The 18,200-nt window shown below is 36.5% G+C and overlaps 1 protein-coding gene across 1 annotated transcript in view; it reads right to left on the bottom strand.

Annotated features, from left to right (window-relative positions):
* TMX4 (thioredoxin related transmembrane protein 4) overlaps positions 1–18,198 on the bottom strand; it is a 37,939-nt gene extending 19,741 nt beyond the window's left edge. Inside the window, exons 1-3 of the mRNA XM_003788206.3 lie at positions 18,146–18,198; positions 8,083–8,198; positions 1,248–1,293 (exon numbers count right to left, since the gene is read on the bottom strand). Of these exons, the coding sequence (XP_003788254.3) occupies positions 1,248–1,293; positions 8,083–8,198; positions 18,146–18,198 (215 nt within the window). The remainder of the gene's footprint in view (positions 1–1,247; positions 1,294–8,082; positions 8,199–18,145) is intronic.
* Positions 18,199–18,200: the final 2 nt, after the last annotated feature.

The following is an 18,200-nucleotide window of genomic DNA, read 5'->3' as shown; positions in this document are numbered from 1 at the left end:
CCCCCTTCAGCCTTCCCTTCCTCTCACATCCCCCTTCAGCCTTCCCTTCCTCACATACCCCTTCGGCCTTCCCTTCCTCTTACATCCCCCTTCAGCTTTCCCTTCCTCACATACCCCCCTTCAGCCTTCCCTTCCCCTCATATCCCCCCTCAGCCTTCCCTTCCTCTTTCCTTCTTGCCATTATCAAGTCTCCCAAGAGAAGTGTACACTGGCCATTTTCTGCTATTACTCATTCTGCTCCCTTGACTCCACTGTAACTGCTCCCAGGATGGGAGTCTCTAATGACGACAAGGGCCCCAATCCATGGGACACTTTTCTGCTGCCTCCCCTCCATCTATCATTCACATTGCCACTGCTCAACTCCACTTCCTTCCTCCTGGGGCATGGCTTTCATGCCGCAAGCTCTCTGGACCTCTTCTTACTACTTGACCATTCCACTTAAGGGTCACTAACTGTCTTCTTCTGCAGATGTCCTAATGTTGTTCAAACCCAGGTTCAACCTTTGACCTGCTTCTCTTCCCACCATATGTGTTGTCTCCAGATACTTCAATAATTATACACTTTATACTGAGAAATACCAAAAATGTATCACCAGTTTAAACCTTTTTTATGAGCACTAAATCCTGATATCCAACTGTCCCTTAAACTTCTCCATTTGGAATTAGCACAGGCACGTGGTACTATCTTTCCATTTTTCTATCTTCCAAACTTCATCTTAACCTAATGGTTCCCTTATCTTGAGGGTAGGTAAGACATTTATTAGTTGCACATGGCCTACTGATAGCCATCACAGACTTTTCCTTCCCATTTCTGTCATCATGTCAGAATGATCCAACCTCCTAACTAGCGCTGGAATCCACCCCCTTTTCTCTTTCCTCTTTCCACTCCTATGCCCAACAGTACCTTGTAGGCCAGTCAAACAGAATGAGTTAAAGTTCTCCGAAAGAATCTCATTTTATCCTGGGCTTTCACATGCTCTTCCTTTGCCTGGAAAGACTTACTCCAGCTTACTGGCTTAACCCATTCCTTAACAATTATCCCTTTGATATCACCAGAGACATTTTCTCCGACCACTGCTCCCCATATCCCCTGCTGAAATCATGTCCCCTTCTCCATACTCTCCTCAGAGCAGAACAGTCTTTATCCCCTTCAGCATAAAGCTGAAGCCATGGAAAACAACTTAGACTTCCTGGCACACATCTATCAATTTCTAATCTTTGCAAGGGCAGAAGAGTATTTAAACTTACTGAAAAAATGCTGGTAGAGTGGTGACAAAGAAGCGGCCACTCAAACCTACAAGAAGCATAAACACAGAAAGGTCACAAGTCAAACCCATGGACTTACATTCCAAGAAAAAGCTTCCTTGAGATTGCTTTCATCATCACATGAAAACCACTGCAATTACTGAATCACATATACTATTTATTTTTGCATTAGAGAAATTTCATTTCTACCCACTTTGATTAACACTTTCTAATCACTGACACAACTTGTCTTTATGTGTTACCCTGGCATTTCCCAGTTTGTGCATCACTCTGGGAGTGTGTGAAAGCTGAAGGATTTAGAGTCGTAGAATATGGGTTAAATACTAACTTCCCCAATTACTAACATTCCGAATTTAGATTAATTATTTAACTTTTCTGAGTTTCAGTCACCTGATCTGGAAAATAGGTATATTAAGGACTAACTGTTCTGAAGTTAGATTAGATCACGTATATTAAGAGCTCAGCACACTGGCACATTGTGAAGGACTCAACAAACTATAGATATTACTACATGAGTTATAAATTTAAAAAGAACAATAAAAAACATAAAATATTATAGATCACATAAAGATCACATATAATCTTTACATACTTACAAGATTTTCAAATAAATGAAATGTATGTACATGAACTACATTTTTTCAAGTTAGTCTTGGCAAACTTTCACTGAACACAAAGTCCTTAAGCAAAAGCTATGCTACATGCACGTGAAAACAAATACAGCCCTTAGTTATTCAGCAAATATTAAATGAGTACCTACTTTGTTTCAGTGACTGTGACAAGTGCTCAAGACTCATAGATATGCAAAAATATGTACAGTCTTTGTTTAGACAGAGCTGCTACTATAGTCTAATGGTAAAGGGAAAGAATTTAATGGCATAAGCACAATTAGAACTATAAACAGAAAACAATGACAGAGAAACCTGGCATGCAGCCAAGACCTGAACAAGGGCGTACAGCACAGATCCCTGCCTTTCACATGTGTATAAAGAAATAGTACTTACAAATAAGCGTATTTTTGTGGGCACCAGGAATGAGAAGAACTAAAGGATCCTTCTGGCCGGCGTGGAAAAATGGCATTTTAACATTTCCCATCACTACTGCCTTTTCCATGGAAGAACAATCCAGACAAAATCAAATTATCTATTTAAATCAAGTTACTCAAATTTTACTTTGTGCAATTATTTGGTAACTTTCAATTCAAAACACTAATGTTTTACTTTTAATGACGTGGGAAATTCATTTTTTGCCATTTTATGAATTAAATTCATATTCAGTATAATAATTAACAGTAAGTCTTCTCACAAAAGGATTTTCTATTTTATTTCACAATACACCAAGTGGACTCTAAAAACATCTCTGTGATCCTTAAAAGAAAATATAGTATTCAGGGTTAAAGTTAATGTCACAAAAAGAAACATTTACTATATAAATTTCTCACTGTACATTGAAAAAAAAGTTGTATCAGCAGTAACACAGACACAAGTGACCTGAAATGATGCCCAACTGAGAACTGTAACAAGCACCTCCATCTAAGGACAATTTCACCTCTGACAATGCTTGGAATTCTACTCTACTGGGGAACAAGGGAGCCCACAGTATACTTCCAACTATACCTTGCCAGGGAAAAATTCCTAAGTAATTAGAAATTACTACATATCTTTGGTTTAAAATAATTATTACAGTTTTATCTCTCACGTTTTTCTGACTACACAATAATTTTATTTAAGGACAGTTATGATTTTTAGGGAGGTGTTTTACTTGACCTTTGAAAATGGAATGAACAAAATAAATAACTCATCACTTCTTAAAGGGTTCTTATTTAGATTTCACATTTATCAGAATAAATGGCATTTTAATAAATGCTAGAAAATCCAAAGCATTTTTTAATATGCTCTTTCAAATACTTTATATGTTCTTATAGAAAATATATTTCACTACAAAAACTTCAGTGTGGAAGAACCAAGTCTACTCCTAAGCTTTTAAGTAAAAGAGACAAAAGTCTGAACACAAAGCTTCCCAAAATTTCTGTAGCCTTTTCCATTTTAAAATAAAGACTGTAATACAACATAAAAAAGTTATAAAATCAGAATGCAAAGAAAACCTAATTCCTTACTAAAAAAACTTAAACATATATAGCAAAAGAGAAAGTTTAAAAAGTTTAGAGAAAGTAAACAGTAAGTAGGGAATTATATTTTGATATACAAAAACACAACAGAAATTATTTAAGAATTAAATAAACAGAGATAGCTAATAGTTTTTTATTCTATTTATTCGCTATGTTACCTTGGACATGTTGCTAAACATTACTGAGTCTCAGTTTTTTAGAATAGAAATAAACAGTCTGTTCTTCATAGGGCTGTTATGAAGCTAAAACACAGTCAAGGTGTGTTACAATTACAGGTGGAAGTAAACGCTCACTGAACGTGAGTTATTACCACCAAAGACAGCAGCAGAAGGGAAACAGTGAACAAAAGGTACAGCAAACCTTACCTTTAAGACTGAAATAAAGTTGTCAACATAAAAGAACACAAAAGACCTTTTCTACAGTTAAAAAATTAGAAATATAACACTAACTGAAATACAATAAACTAAATTGGTTTCTGTATTTTAAGTGGTAGTTTTAAACACAATGCTTTTTCTTGGCTGTGGTAGAGATATACTTTGCCTCTAACAGTGAAATAGCCATCTACCAACAGGTCAACTCTGAGCAGATGCTGTTTTGCTATCCTTGACAACTAAGCTCACCTGCATGGAACAGAAGGGTCAAGTACATACTCATTAAATTTAATTTCCTAAATTCAGCTCGACTAAAACATCACCTGATCCATGCAATATTGAACAGGTGTAACCTAATCTAAGGCCTGCCCTTTCCTGGACTTCTACCTCTCATTTGAAAAAAGAAAAATGTTTATGATCCCTTGATAATTCTAAGACCTTATTTTCTATTTAAAATATCTAAAAGAATCTCTAATTAGACAAATTGATAGAGGAGTTATAGACATAGCTAAAGAGTATGCACAAACACTTCAAACATTCTTCTACTTCAGTCTTTTTAAATTTTACTTGAAGTGAAAAGAAATTCAAATTATTCCTTACTAGCACTCCAGTAGCAAGGCTGTAAGAAATATATTTATGGAGATCTATAAGCAAATGGAAATTTGCATACATAAATATCCAGTAAAGGACTTGACCACAGGAAAAATGATCAATGTCGTTTCACTGGTTTTCTACTGTTCATTTTGGACATTAGATTTTGTAAAAATGAAGTAACTAGTCAAAATGTTTCCATGTCAGGGCAAACTGCCTCAGAGGTCAGCCAGTGAGTTAGTGTGACATCAGACACCTCTCTTCACTGGGCTCCCACCTTCTCCTTCCCACCTCACTGACTGTACCTTTTCCTCGCTACGACTTTTCTACTTCTGAATGGAATGCCCATTTCTCACTTCTCTAGCACACAGTCCCTTGGTAATCTCAATCCCTCCCCTAGCTCCAAATACCATCTATATCTTACCTATAAGTCTATTTAATATCCAGAACTTAACCCCTGTCCCAAACCTGCTTCAGCTCAGTCTCTATAGAGTCCCACAACTAATCCAGCAGGAATCCTAGTATCTCGAATCCAACCACTTACCTTTTCTGCTCCAAGTCCAAGCCACCATCTTCTCTTTCTAGACTGCTGTGCTAACCTCTCCTTACTCTTCTCCTATTTCTGACCCTCTGTGATCCATTTGTTCACAGAGTAGCAAAGGAACTCTTTGTAAACCTAAGTCATATGTTACTCTCCCTGTTCAAACCTCCCAGTAGCTTCCTTTTTTTATCATACTTTATATAAAATCTACTCTCTTTGCTACACCAACAAGATTCTGTGTAGTCTGGTCCCTAGCTACCTCTCCATTTCCGTTATCTTGTCACCCTGTTCCACAAACAAGCCAAGTACATTCCCACCTGCATGGGGGATTTGCTGGTCTGGAATGCTCCTCCTGAAAGACTTTCAGAAATTCAATTTATCAAGTACTCTGGTTAAATAGTGCTTACCAGGCCTTCAGATTCTTAAAATTAGCTTCATCATTTTCTAAATTTTTACCCCATTTCATTTTTCTTCACAGTCCTTATCACCGTCTGGCACTGTTTGCCTATTTATCTCTGTTACCATTCATCTCCTTCCCTAGGAAGTAAGCTAACAAGGAGTCAGGCCTCTGGCTTCCTTAGTCACTTCTGCATCACTGGTATCTAGAACCGGTCTGGTCCTTGGTAGAACCTCATATATTTGTTGAATAAACATTGTTCCTAATTCCTATTAACAGATTAATTGAAAGCATTAGGCTTGTAATTCAAAGTATAATTATAAATTTAAGCAATATAACGTAAAGTGAAAAATTCTATAGGCCATTCCAACAATCACACAGGTAGGAGAATTTCATCTTCTAATTTTTATTTGTGATTCGCACTTCCTAAATCTTTGTTATTTAAAGGAATTCTAGAGCCCCCGCCTTAAAAAAATTGTTCTAATACACAAAATAATCACCTTTTGTTTATTAGACTTTGTTGCTTCACTATTTGATTTTTCCTTCTTCAATGAGTATTAGAAGTGTATATATAATTTAGCTTTATATAAATTATGAGTCAAAACTGAATGTTTTAAAAATATTTTCAATTCTCTTTTCATTATCAAGAATGTATATATACATTCACAATGGAAAAAAACAGCTATAAGTCTATATTATCAGATTAAAAGACTACATTTAATTAAACCTTAGCTTTGTGATACCATGACAAGGCTAATTATTTTAATTCAAATCATGCAGTAAATTCATGGCAGGTATACAAAATAACTGAAATGTACATGGGCCAGCTACAATCTTAAGAAATACATTATAAAACACTAATAACAAGTCTTATACCTGATTTTACTACACTCACAAAGTACTAAAAGAGTATAAGTTTTTTGCAAAAATGTAATTAAAATGATTTGGTCTCCAAACAGAATAACACATTATGACAGCAAAAAACATGACCTAATAGTGTCTATTTCTAAATAAGAGGACGGGCAGAGGTGCCTTAGCTTCAAATGCTTACTAAGATGGAGGCTTGAGGAGTTAAACCTTTTAATATAAATTTCTCTCCAATTTTATTTTGCTCATTTTTTTTTTTTATTTGAGACAGGATCTTGCTCTGTTGCCCAGGTTAGAGTACAGGTGTGCAATCACAGTTCAATGCAGCCTAGAACTCCTAAGCTCAAGTGATTCTCCTACCTCAGCCTTCTGAGCAGCTGGGACTGCAGCTGGGACTACAGCTGGGCACCACCATTCTCAGATGATTTTTCTTATTTTTCATAGAGACAAGTTTTCACTACGTTGCCCAGATTTCACTACGTTGCTTAAACTCATGGCTTCAAGTGATCCTCCTTGCCTTGGCCTCCCATAGTGTTAAGATTATAGGCATTAACCACTGCCACCAGCTGTTATATCAATTTTAACACACACTATCCAATTTGTTGTCCAAGTAATCGGTCTTTGTTACTTTGTGGGTTTTGAACTCACAATAATTACAGAAAAGTGAATAGTTTATCCTTTGACACCTATCTTTTTTTTTCCTAATATAAGAATGCAGTAAATAGAAAATGAATGTTGATAAGAAAAGATGACTGCTAAAATTTGAAAACAGCCAAATTTTAGAGATTTAAATCATAAAAGGCAAATGTTTCTTCTCAATTTATATATGTGTATAATATGCAAAGTTATTTCAGAACTACAAATTTATTGTGTGATATCTTTTGAGAATTTAAAACAATCTCCTATATCTCTCTTTATTCTTGGGGTAAGAACAATTCTTTCTTTCTCCTGAAAAAATACATCACTGGCAGGTAACCAGTGTAGATGGAATGACAGAATTAGAAGTTCACCATTCTGGAACCCACAGGGAAATGTCTGATTCAGCCAAGAACATCAGGGATCTTAAAACCCCCAAGTATCATCCCACAGATTACTTGCTAAGCACGAGTAGGGTTATTTCTTCACAACTGAGCTATTTAGTGCCACCACCTTAACCAAGCACTCAAACTTAACATCACGAATGTGACAGCAGGTAGCTTCTGGTAAGAAGCAGTATGAATGATGTCACAGCATCATCTGTGAAGTACTCTTGCCATTAAGTGTTTAACCTAAATCATGGCTCTAGACTCAAACTTCCAGTTTATAGAAAATGAAGAAAATATTATATATATTCTTTTAAATGTCACAAGGAAACACCTAAGAAAATCTATGACTCTTTGTTTCAGAATATCAATATCATGGAAAAAATGAAGGATAATTCCAGATTGAGAGAGACTAAAAAGACTAATCACCAAATGCAATTTCTAAGTCATGACTGAAACAGTTCAAAAAAACTACAAAAATACATATGAGAAATAATTCAGGTTTTATTTATTTACTCTTTTTTTTGCAGTTTTTGGTCGGGGCTGGGTTTGAACCCACCACCTCCGGTATATAGGGCCAGCACCCTACTTCTTTGAGCCACAGGCGCCATCCATAATTGAAAAGATTTTAAAATGGTAAAGGATTGAAGGATAAATTATCATGATGTCTACAACTTACTTTCAAATGGCTCAGTAAATTAATGTATTATATATATGTGCAAATATGTACGTGTAAATGTGTACATATACATATACCCAGACGTGCCAAAATACTCCTTTGATAAAAGGTAGTCAGTTCACTGGTAATCCCTATCCCAGTCTTTTAACTTTTCTATATACTCAAAGAAATTCAAAATAAGTTGTTAAACTTTTATATTTAACGTTCAACATTTACAGTACCTGGTTCCTGAATGACATCTACCTTCCCCACACTGATTTGAAGTGATTCACCATTCTTTGCAAAAGTCTCCCATTCTGAATCAGTCTGCTGGCAGGAAGGACACCACGGAGCATAACTACAAGAGAAGAACAGCTAATCAATGTAAACATATGCAAAAAATCTGTAAAACAAAATACAGGAGTATTTAAATTTAAAAAATAATTTTTAACTAAGGTATAAAAACAAGCTTTTCGAAAGTCACTTGACAAAAAAACAAAATCACATTCCCTGCCATAAGATTTAATGTATAAATGTCAGTTCCTTAGGAAAAATTTGATTATTATAATATATAAAACAGTTTATTTCAATGTTTTTTGTGCAATTTTGTCACTCCCCATATACTTTTTATCAGTGAATTTTTACTGCTCCACTAAATAGGACAGATTTTGCAAGGATGTTCCTAAACTTGCCAAACTGGTTTTAGATCTATCTAACCTACAGCTCTCGTGTGTAGAAACAAGATCTATTGCTTGAGAGTCAAGAACGTTCCCAAACATCTGAAGATCCATCCGTGGTAGTTTTGAAACATTTAAAACTAAAGCCTAACCCAGTTCTATCCGACACTTTCTACTTTCCCTTTCAGAACGCTTCACAACTACCATCCTCGTGGATCATAAAATCCAGAGCTGAACATCTCCGGATTATCTCTAAGCACTGGGGTAAATACAAACCAGACAGCAAATGCTATGATTGAGCCTATGGAACAGATGTATGGAGCCACTGAGGGGCAGGGGTGTATCACAAGGGCCCAGGAGAGAGGAATCTCTGTGCTGAGATCTAAAGTAAGAGTAACAGCCAGCCAGAGATCAGGGAATGTTCGCATCTGAGCAGAGAGAACAGGATGCATGAAGGCTCAGAGCACTGAGTTGCCAGGGTGAAGACATCATCCATGGTTGTTAGAAAGTTGCATTAGGAGCCAGGATCTCATTTGAAGCTCCATGATAAGCCCTAAGAGGTAATAGCATTATGATCAGATTTACAGCTTAGAAAAATCTCTCCTGGAAGCCCTGCAGATCCTTGGTCAAGGAAAGACAAGATGAAAGTAAAGAGAACTGGAAGGCTGGGCAGCCATCCTGGCAATGTGTTAGTGGCCTCCTTTTATCCTCCCATGTCCTGGAAAACACAGCAAATACTCAGACCACAAAGCCCAATGTTCTCCAGCATTTTGTCTGTAGGTGCCAAAATGAAAATCCAGAGAAGTGTAGTGAACTGAACAGTAATCCCTGGAAAGGTAAGTCTGGTACTTGTAAATGTGACCTTATTTGGACTAAGAGTCTTTGTGGGTATAATTAAATTAAGGATCTCAGAATGAGATAATCCTGGGTTTAAGGTGAATCCTAAAACCAAACACAGTTGTTCCCACAGGAGAAAGAAGAGGGTGATTTGACAGAGAAGAACAGGGAAAAGCCATGTAAAAATGGAGGCAGAGACTGGAGTCAAGTAGCTATAAGCCAAGGATTGACATCAGCCACCAGCAGCCAGGGAACAGCACTGGAATGAATCCTTCCATAGAACCTCCAAAGGACACCAACCCTGCCTACACTCCAAATTTGGACTTCTGACCTCCAGAATGATGAGAGAATAAATTTCAATTGTTTAAAGCCATAGGGTTTGTAGTAATTTGTTACAGCAGTCTAGGGAAACTAGTATAGAAGGGAAGATAACCCTTGAAATTAGAAAGAATTGAGATCAAATAAGCCTTATAGACATTTCAAGAGCTGGCAAGGCCATACTTCACATGTAATGTCATGAACAAACAGCATCGTATGCTGGGAATCCATTTTATAACACTAACAGGACACAATTCAAAGGAAAATTAACATTTACTGAATGTCACGAAAATACTTTGGCACAAGTAGAGAAACACTGTGTTTTGCTTCATGATACCCAGCAGATAAAGGCAGTAAATAAAACAAATAGATCAATGCTTACAAAATAGAACAGGATACTCCAAAAAAAAAAAAAAAAAATCAAGCACTTCAATAATATTTCAGAATGCCACCAACAACTAGATATATTTTTAAAATCTGCTTAAAGTTTTTAAAAAAATCTAACTCACGTCAAAATATTGAGTGAAAACAGACTTAAAAAAGACTTGATCTTACTAAATTGTTCATGTACAATTGATGAATGTAATAGTGTGTAAATTATATCACCAAGGGAAACAAAGGACAAGAGGTACAGATAAAAAAGTATTGTCCTTAGACAGGTAACTGCTGAACCCTGATCACAGATAACAGTGGTTCCCTCAACAACTCCTATTTTTGTACCTGTTTAAAATTTTTCATAATAAAGACTTGATTCAATAGAGAAATACATTAACTTGTAGATGAGTAGGCTGAGCAATTTAAAAATGCCAATTCCCTACAATTTATCTGTCACTTTTTCCATCTCTAAATTGTTTTTATGAAATGTGACACCTATTATTTCTCTATTAAAGAAGTAAGGGGGCGAAGTGAGGGAAAAAAATGCGTGTTAACAAAACAAAATACATATTCACAGGCATATGAGTGCCTTAGGAAGGAAACAAAGTCAGGCAGAAAGCAGGAAACTCATCAAATTCTGAAAAGATTTAGGCACAAAGGTGACTCTCAGGTTGTCATTTACATATTCTTTTAAAATCTTGAACTCTGCATAAGCATGTTTATAAATAACATTCAAAAGTGGATGCAATGATGTACAGAAACCAACTTTGCTAAACAACAAATACACAAACCTGAAATCTGGGAAAATTTGCTTTTTCGCATTATAAAAGGTGATGGAGGCAGGACTCGGGGAAGGGATGCATGTATTTTGAGATAGGCATTGAAAATTGAAAGGGCTGCCCAAAGCTGAAGCATACATTTCTTTCTCCAGCTAGGCCCCAGAAACAGCACAGTTGCTCTCCCTCCCTAACTCAGTAACTAGAAAAGACTATTTCATAGCCCAATGCAAAAAAGCTCAGTCATCTTCCCATTACAGCTCACTGTCCAAGCCTTGGGATCCAGCCTTCTTTAAAGATAGATATTTTTAAAACATTTTTAAAAACATTTATTTCTCTATAACCACAGCAAAGTATATTCCTGGTTTACAATGGGTGCTCAATAAATGTTTGCTAAATAAACAAGTGTACTAAGAAAAGTTATTTTCTACATATTTTCTAAATATCCAAATAGCAGATGAAGTGAGGTTCAGTCAGACTGTTGGCAAATTTTAGAGGAGAAAACAATAAGGAAAGAAAGATTGAAGTGAGTACATTTCAAGAGGTTATGCCAGAGGAATCAGAGAGACCAATCAGAAACTAACCATGTGACTTTGGGTAGTTAATAATGTCTCCAGGGCTCAGCTATAAAATGGTGTATAACAGTAGCTACCTTAGAAAGCTAGATGTCACATGTAAAGCTGGCACATATTAAGAGCACTCATACTACAAATTACACTTGCAATACTGTTAGGTTTCCAGACACTTAGGATGCAGGTACTCATCTGACTTTGCATCCGCACTGCCAAACAGGCAAAGTAGGCTTTTGGTGACATGACCTTGAAATATACATACATATAATATTATCTACCCTCAGATATTCCACTGAGGTAATTTCAGATGTGACACTTTCTATATAGCTGCTACCCACTGGTCGGCATTGCTAATGCCCTTGTTTCAGAGATTTAATCAGAGCTGATTATGCTGGGATGCACCAAGATGTTCTTTCAGTGGTGGACATAAGCCAGCTCTGAGTTTGTGGTGTGGGAACTGGTTGCTGCAGCTTTTAAAATTCTTAGTATTCTTTTGTATCTAAAAGATACCAATTAGACAGGAATTCAGAACCTACTGTAAGTAAAAGACTTTCAGGGGTGAAATGAATGCAAGGGTAAGTCATATAATCTCCATGCCCTTCTCTTTCTCTCATCTCTATGTGTACACATATATATATATTTATAATTTACAATCTATATATAATTTATATACATATGCATGTATGCATGAATAAAACTCATCAGAAAGAACTGAACATGATCTCCATTTATAAATTATTTAAAACTAATTCACAGTAGCAGTCTTCTCCTAAGAACCATAAAAGATCTAACTGCCATAGCGTTGTCCCTTATACATAATCATTCTTTGATTTAAGAGCCTCCAGGAAGAATTAGCTCCATTATCATCACAGAAACTATAACCTAGTATATTTTCCATTAAAACTTTGAAAGGCGGAGGGTGGTGCCTGTGGCTCCAGGATTAGGGCACCAGCCCCATATACTGGAGGTGACAGGTTCAAACCAGCCCTGGCAAAAAACCGCAACAACAACAAAAAAAACTTTGAAAGGGTCACACTGGTACATTAAATTAGAAAACTTCATAAAGATATTTGGAAATATATTCTAGATAACCAAAACACATTGTCAGTCCAATGTTTTTAACCATTTCTAGAATAAAATGCAACAGCAAGCTTTTGTTGTCCTTGTCAGTATTCATGTATAAAAATGCACTGAGGTTCTGCTAGATGTCAGGTGGTTGAAAGACCTTGAATCTTTTACTGTATGAACTCACTGAATGTGGTAGGCTGTTACGTCAACTAGTGTACTAAACGTTTCATTAGGTGTACTAAACATTTCATTAGACGTAGTAAACATTTCAGAGGAAGGGATATATTGTTTGGAAAGACATTTTAAAAAGTAAACTTGTATTGACCAATAATAGGCAATTTTTCTTCTGTCTTGGCTCTATGAGAGATAGTTAATTTTCACTTTAATCAAAATGCTCAGAATATTCTGTAACAAGGAAGAGGAAAAGTATAGTAAGTTCATCTTTCTACAACTTAGTAAATGAAGTTAAATCAAAATGCCAACAAAAGATACCGCAACTACATTAAGTGTTATTTTTTCTTGTTGGAAAATACAGAAAGATTCAAGAAATTGAAACCTTTATGCTCAAGTGCATTTCATTAGAAAATCACTGCTTGAACATGTTATCAAAAAAGGTAAAGGAAAAATAAAAACTGACAGCTCTCTGAAAACCATGACACCTCTAGAGAAAGAGGAACTCACTCCTTCCACTAGAATGAACACTCCACGAAGGCAGTGACTGCTGCATCACTTGTACCTGGAACAGGGCCTGGCAGGTCCTACATCACAATAAATATTACTGCAGGGAGCAAATGGGAGAGAATAGTGATTGTACATAATATTAAGAAAATATATACAGATGTTCCCTTCAGGGATATACTTGAAAAATCTCTTGATTAAAGAAACAACTAACATCAATTAGGCACTCATTCATTTAGTCAAAAAGTATTTGTTGTTAGTTATTAAGAATCTGGAGATAAACAAGGATGACGAAAAACTTTGTTCTTCTACTTAAAATCTTATAACGGAAGAGTCAAGGAAAAACTTAGCACTAAACCATATAAATTAATGTATAATTACCAGTTGTGATAAGGACCATGTTAGATACAACCAAGGCAGAGTAAGAAAGAATACTCCTGGGGTCTGGGATAGGTAAGGCAGGGGTACATACCTAAGTGATGAGCAGTGCCAGGAATAAGCACATAATAAAAACGTTAATTTACAGAAACTAGAGAGATGGTACGGCATGGATGGGCCCCTGAACCCTACAGGAACAAGGCCTCCTGTCACGAGATGAGGACCTAAGCAAGAGTCAGCTAGGCTCTGTGCCTTCCTCCAGGCTCCCCTTACTATCTCCCAGCCTTGTATAGGGGTCTGCTAAGCTCCACTTCTTACTAAGGATTGGATCTTGGCCAAAGCTTTGAACTTTTCAAGTTTTCATCTCCAGTCAGTAAGAATGGGAATGATACCCACTCCCACATTGTTAAAATGGTCATTAAGGTAGCGTTTAGAAATGTGATGTAAGCAGTGTAGCTGTTTACTGTGATTGTGATGACAATGCTGAGGAGGAGGATGATGGAGGTGATGGGGAGGACAAGTTTTAATGAGGCTTTAAACCCTCTGTGGAAACTATCTAAAATCAATTATTGCCATGTTTTAATACTCATAACAGTACCTAGAGGCATTCAGAGTTTGCACAGGGAACGGAGGCTGTAATAGTTTTGCTGTCACATGACTGCGTATACTACCAGAATGTAATGGGCAGGGATACCAAAGGTTCTGCAACGTGTGGGCCATCCCAGTACTCCAAAGAACTGTCCTACCCAAAATGTCAATAGTGCCCTGTTGAGAAGGACTGATGAACGCCTAGCACAGAGGAAGCATCCAAGTAAACATTTGCTCGGTAAATGCACGTGACTTATACTACTTATTTCCTTCAGAGCACTCTCATAATCAAGGTTGTAACTCTTCATCCTCACCTGTTCAGATACCCAACCCTGTACTTTACACATAAGAAGCACTGAATGACAATATCTTTTTTTATTTTTTAAACAGAGTCTCACTATGTCACCCTGGGTAGAGTGCTGTGGTGTCACAGCTCACAGCAACTCCAAACTCTTTGAGCTTAAGCAATTCTCTTGCCTCAGTCTCCCAAGTAGCAGGGATTATAGGTGCCGGCCACAACGTCCAGCTATTTTTGGTTATAGTTGTCAGTCATTGTTGTTTGGCAGGCCCGGGCTGGATTTGAACCCACCAGCTTCGGTGTATTTGGCTGGTGCCCTAGCAGCTGAGCTACAGGCCCAGAGCCTAACATTTAATCAATAAATCCATCTATTAAACTGTAAGAAATTATAACTATGTGACATGGGCAAGTTAAGGTAATAATGTTCAAAAGGTTCTCTCCCGGTATATGAAGATCCTGGAAAAACAAAGTTAAAACCTAGATGTCTTAGGGAAGTAAATTAGGCTCTGCTTTATCACCAGGTGTTTAATTTCAATTTTGAAACATGAATAGCCTAAGAACAAAGGAAGAAAATGCAGTGCTTTATAAAGATCTATATGCTTTACAGAGGTAAATTTAACCCAAAGATATAATTTTCCTATGGATGTCAGTTTGAAAGTAGATAGGTCAAAATTAAGCCACTTGGATTTCTACTTAATTCTTTTGGGAGGAAAAAGCCAACAGAACAGTACACAGAATGTATCACATTGCATACTTGCATATTTAAAAAGAATAAAAGTGTATTCTCAAAGACTGGTATCAGCTAAGCAAAACAACTGAATGAAGGATAGTATAAACAATGGAAATAAAGAAAAGTAAGCATCAGAAAGTATTTTAAAGATTAGATCATTCTTCCTATTTCAGAAAAAGGGCAAACTGCATTAGAAGTTAAGTGAGCAGAAAAGCACAGCAAGTCAATCATAGTGACATGGCAGAAATAAGGGTAAACCACCTATGAAAGCAAATAAGAACAGAAAAAGTCAGTATACAATAATGCCATGACATTAGAAGAAATTAAGTAGTAATGGAGAATTTTTCAGATTTTTTAAAAACGGTTACAGAATAGAAATGGCGAATCACTGTACACACATTTTTAAGTGATAACAGCTAGCTGACTCTTTAACAGAGAAGTGCTTTTCTAAAACTGAAAATTCAATTGCAAAAATAAAAAAAAATGACTGTTTGAAAAACAAAGAAAATGTAACCAAATTAAATTTCCTAATAGAAGCTTTTCACATCTCAAAGCTGCCAAACACTGCAAAGTCCTTAAAAATAAATTAAATTCTCTATACCAATATAACCAGAAATTACATTACAGAGCTGTGCATGATATAGGATATAAAGAAAAAAATATTCCCAAAAGGTAGCATATAAGCAAATGAACAAATAAAAGACTGTCATTCACAATATCATGACTTTTTTTTAATATCACAAAGCTTCCTAATTTGCTTCTTTACATCATCTGCAGACTCCCAAAAGTCTCCATTCACTATGACCTGAAAAGGTGTCCACAAGGAGCTTTGTTTTTATTATATACATCAGAAAAAAAATTTGTTAACTTTTTAGAGGTCTGAATGAATTCTTAGAAATTTATAGTAGGCCTATAATGGTTCTGAGAATATAACTAATTTTATATTTTTTAAACCTTTGGATTTTTTCACAGGGAGGAGAGGCAGAAATGAAGAAAAATAAATTACAATACCCATAATAGTCTTTAGATGATCACTTTAAGAGATTCTGATGAATACAAAGAAATTGAATAGAATGGTTTAAATCATCTTTCCTTTATAGCCTTGCTTCCTATAATGACCTCACTGTCCACACAGGTTATTTCCAGATTATAAGACCCATCTTGCATCACACCTTAAGTATAGGCCATACAAGTGGACATGCAGCAAGCCTGGACCACAGATTACTATGTCTAGGCTTGTGTATTTATAAAAAAGTAGAATTTGAGCCATCAACATGGCCGAACATGGGAGTTGGTGGTGGTCACTCATTTATAAGCTTATTGCAGCTTTAGTGTTCTTAAATTTTTTTTACTTAAAAAAAAAACAAATACAAAAAAAAAAAAAAAAAGAGGGGTGGTGCCTGTGGCTAAAAGGAGTAGGGCACCAGCCCCATATACCAGAGGTGGCGGGTTCAAACCTAGCCCCGGCCAAAAACTGCAAAAATAAATAAATAAATAAATAAAAGCAAATCCAAAAGAATCATAAAGAAGTTGATGTCATTAACTATAAGGAAAGCCATTTGACTTGAGTGTCACCACATACATAACAAAAACTCATTTTTAACCACAAAATTGACATCTAGAAAAATTCCACTGTGTGCAGAACCTACTAAAAGAAGAACTTTCTGTAGTATAGGTTGACAAAATCCATAATTTCTTTAAAACTCTTACAAACATGGCAGTCCTAATACAAAGCCCCAGTTACTTAAAACATTTCTGTCTTAAATGAAATATGACCTCCTCATTTCCATCCAAAGTAGTTAAGTGGAGTGTTTTAATGAATTATTCGTGACTATCACTCTAATAATTGCACTGATTTATTATAACAGGGCATATTATTTTGAGGTCTCAAATATTCCCTTTGTGACCAAAAGGTAAATGCACCTTTGAAGGGATTCTATGCATTAAACTCTGTAAACAATGGGACACAGCTTTTGGCCCCAATCTCACACTGAGGTTTTCACTCCATAGACAACTGCTTAAGCTCTAAACTTAAGGAACTGAAATTGTTCTTGGATAAAAAGAGGAAAGATCTAATATTATGAGTGTCTGTGTCCTCAACATAAAATTATAAAATAGTAGTGATCAAATATAAATGTTGTCTGAGGCCACCTAAGGTGAGGTGGCTTCAGCAATCATTTTTCCAGATATTTCTTTCCCCTGCAAGTTTACTATGAAGGTCTCTCAGGCCTTTTCAGATACCTGCTCATTGTCAACATCAAACCTCTTTTCAAATGGTTACTTCCTTACTACCAGAAGTTTAATTTTAAGCTACAACCAGCAAATCCGTTTCATTCTCCTAACATAAAAATATAATTCCCCATCTCCTTCAAACAATGGCACTATCCACCATTTATCTTCTGATGTTCAAAAGGAGCAATCTGTTAATGTCTTTTTTTTTAATGACACTAGCACAACTGTGATGATCTACCCAGAAGGTCTACCTCTAAAAATAACAAACATTAACATTTATTTGAAATCCTGTTTTAAAACTTTAAAGGCACCCATGTTAATGTTTTATTTTCACAATGACACCTCAAGGTCTTCAAAAGGAAGACTCAAATATTTTATATAAATGGTTTGCTTTCACTGTGCTGTAATTATTCACTAAAAACCTGCCTAGCCTGTGCTACGTATTCATAACTGTACATAAATGTCACTGAATGGCTGCGCTTCTTCTTCTACATATCTATAAAAGCACACTTTATTGCAAACTGTCTCCCTTCCTCTCGGCAAACTGCTGCATCACTGAAACACTCTCCCCAAAGCAGGGGCCGGCAAGGCAGGGGGATACTTTCCACCCCAAGCTGTCCCCGCAGCAGTCTGGGTGCGCATGCGCAGCGCGGGCGGCCCAACCCGGCGCCGCAGGTCTTTTGCAGGGCGGATCCGGGGCCCGAGGTCGAGTAGAGTGGCGGCGCGGGATAGGGAGCAGCCGCGCGAAGAGTGTGGCGTGTGGGGCGGGCACACTCACAATTTTAGCATCCACTCGCCCTCCATCACCAGCGTCCAGTTGGAGGCGGTCATGG

Source organism: Otolemur garnettii, unplaced genomic scaffold, assembly GCF_000181295.1.
Source record: "Otolemur garnettii isolate 467f Iridium unplaced genomic scaffold, OtoGar3 scaffold00025, whole genome shotgun sequence".
Lineage (NCBI taxonomy): Eukaryota > Metazoa > Chordata > Mammalia > Primates > Galagidae > Otolemur > Otolemur garnettii.
Note: the sequence above shows the minus strand (reverse complement) of the source record. Positions and strands in the feature narration are given on the sequence as shown.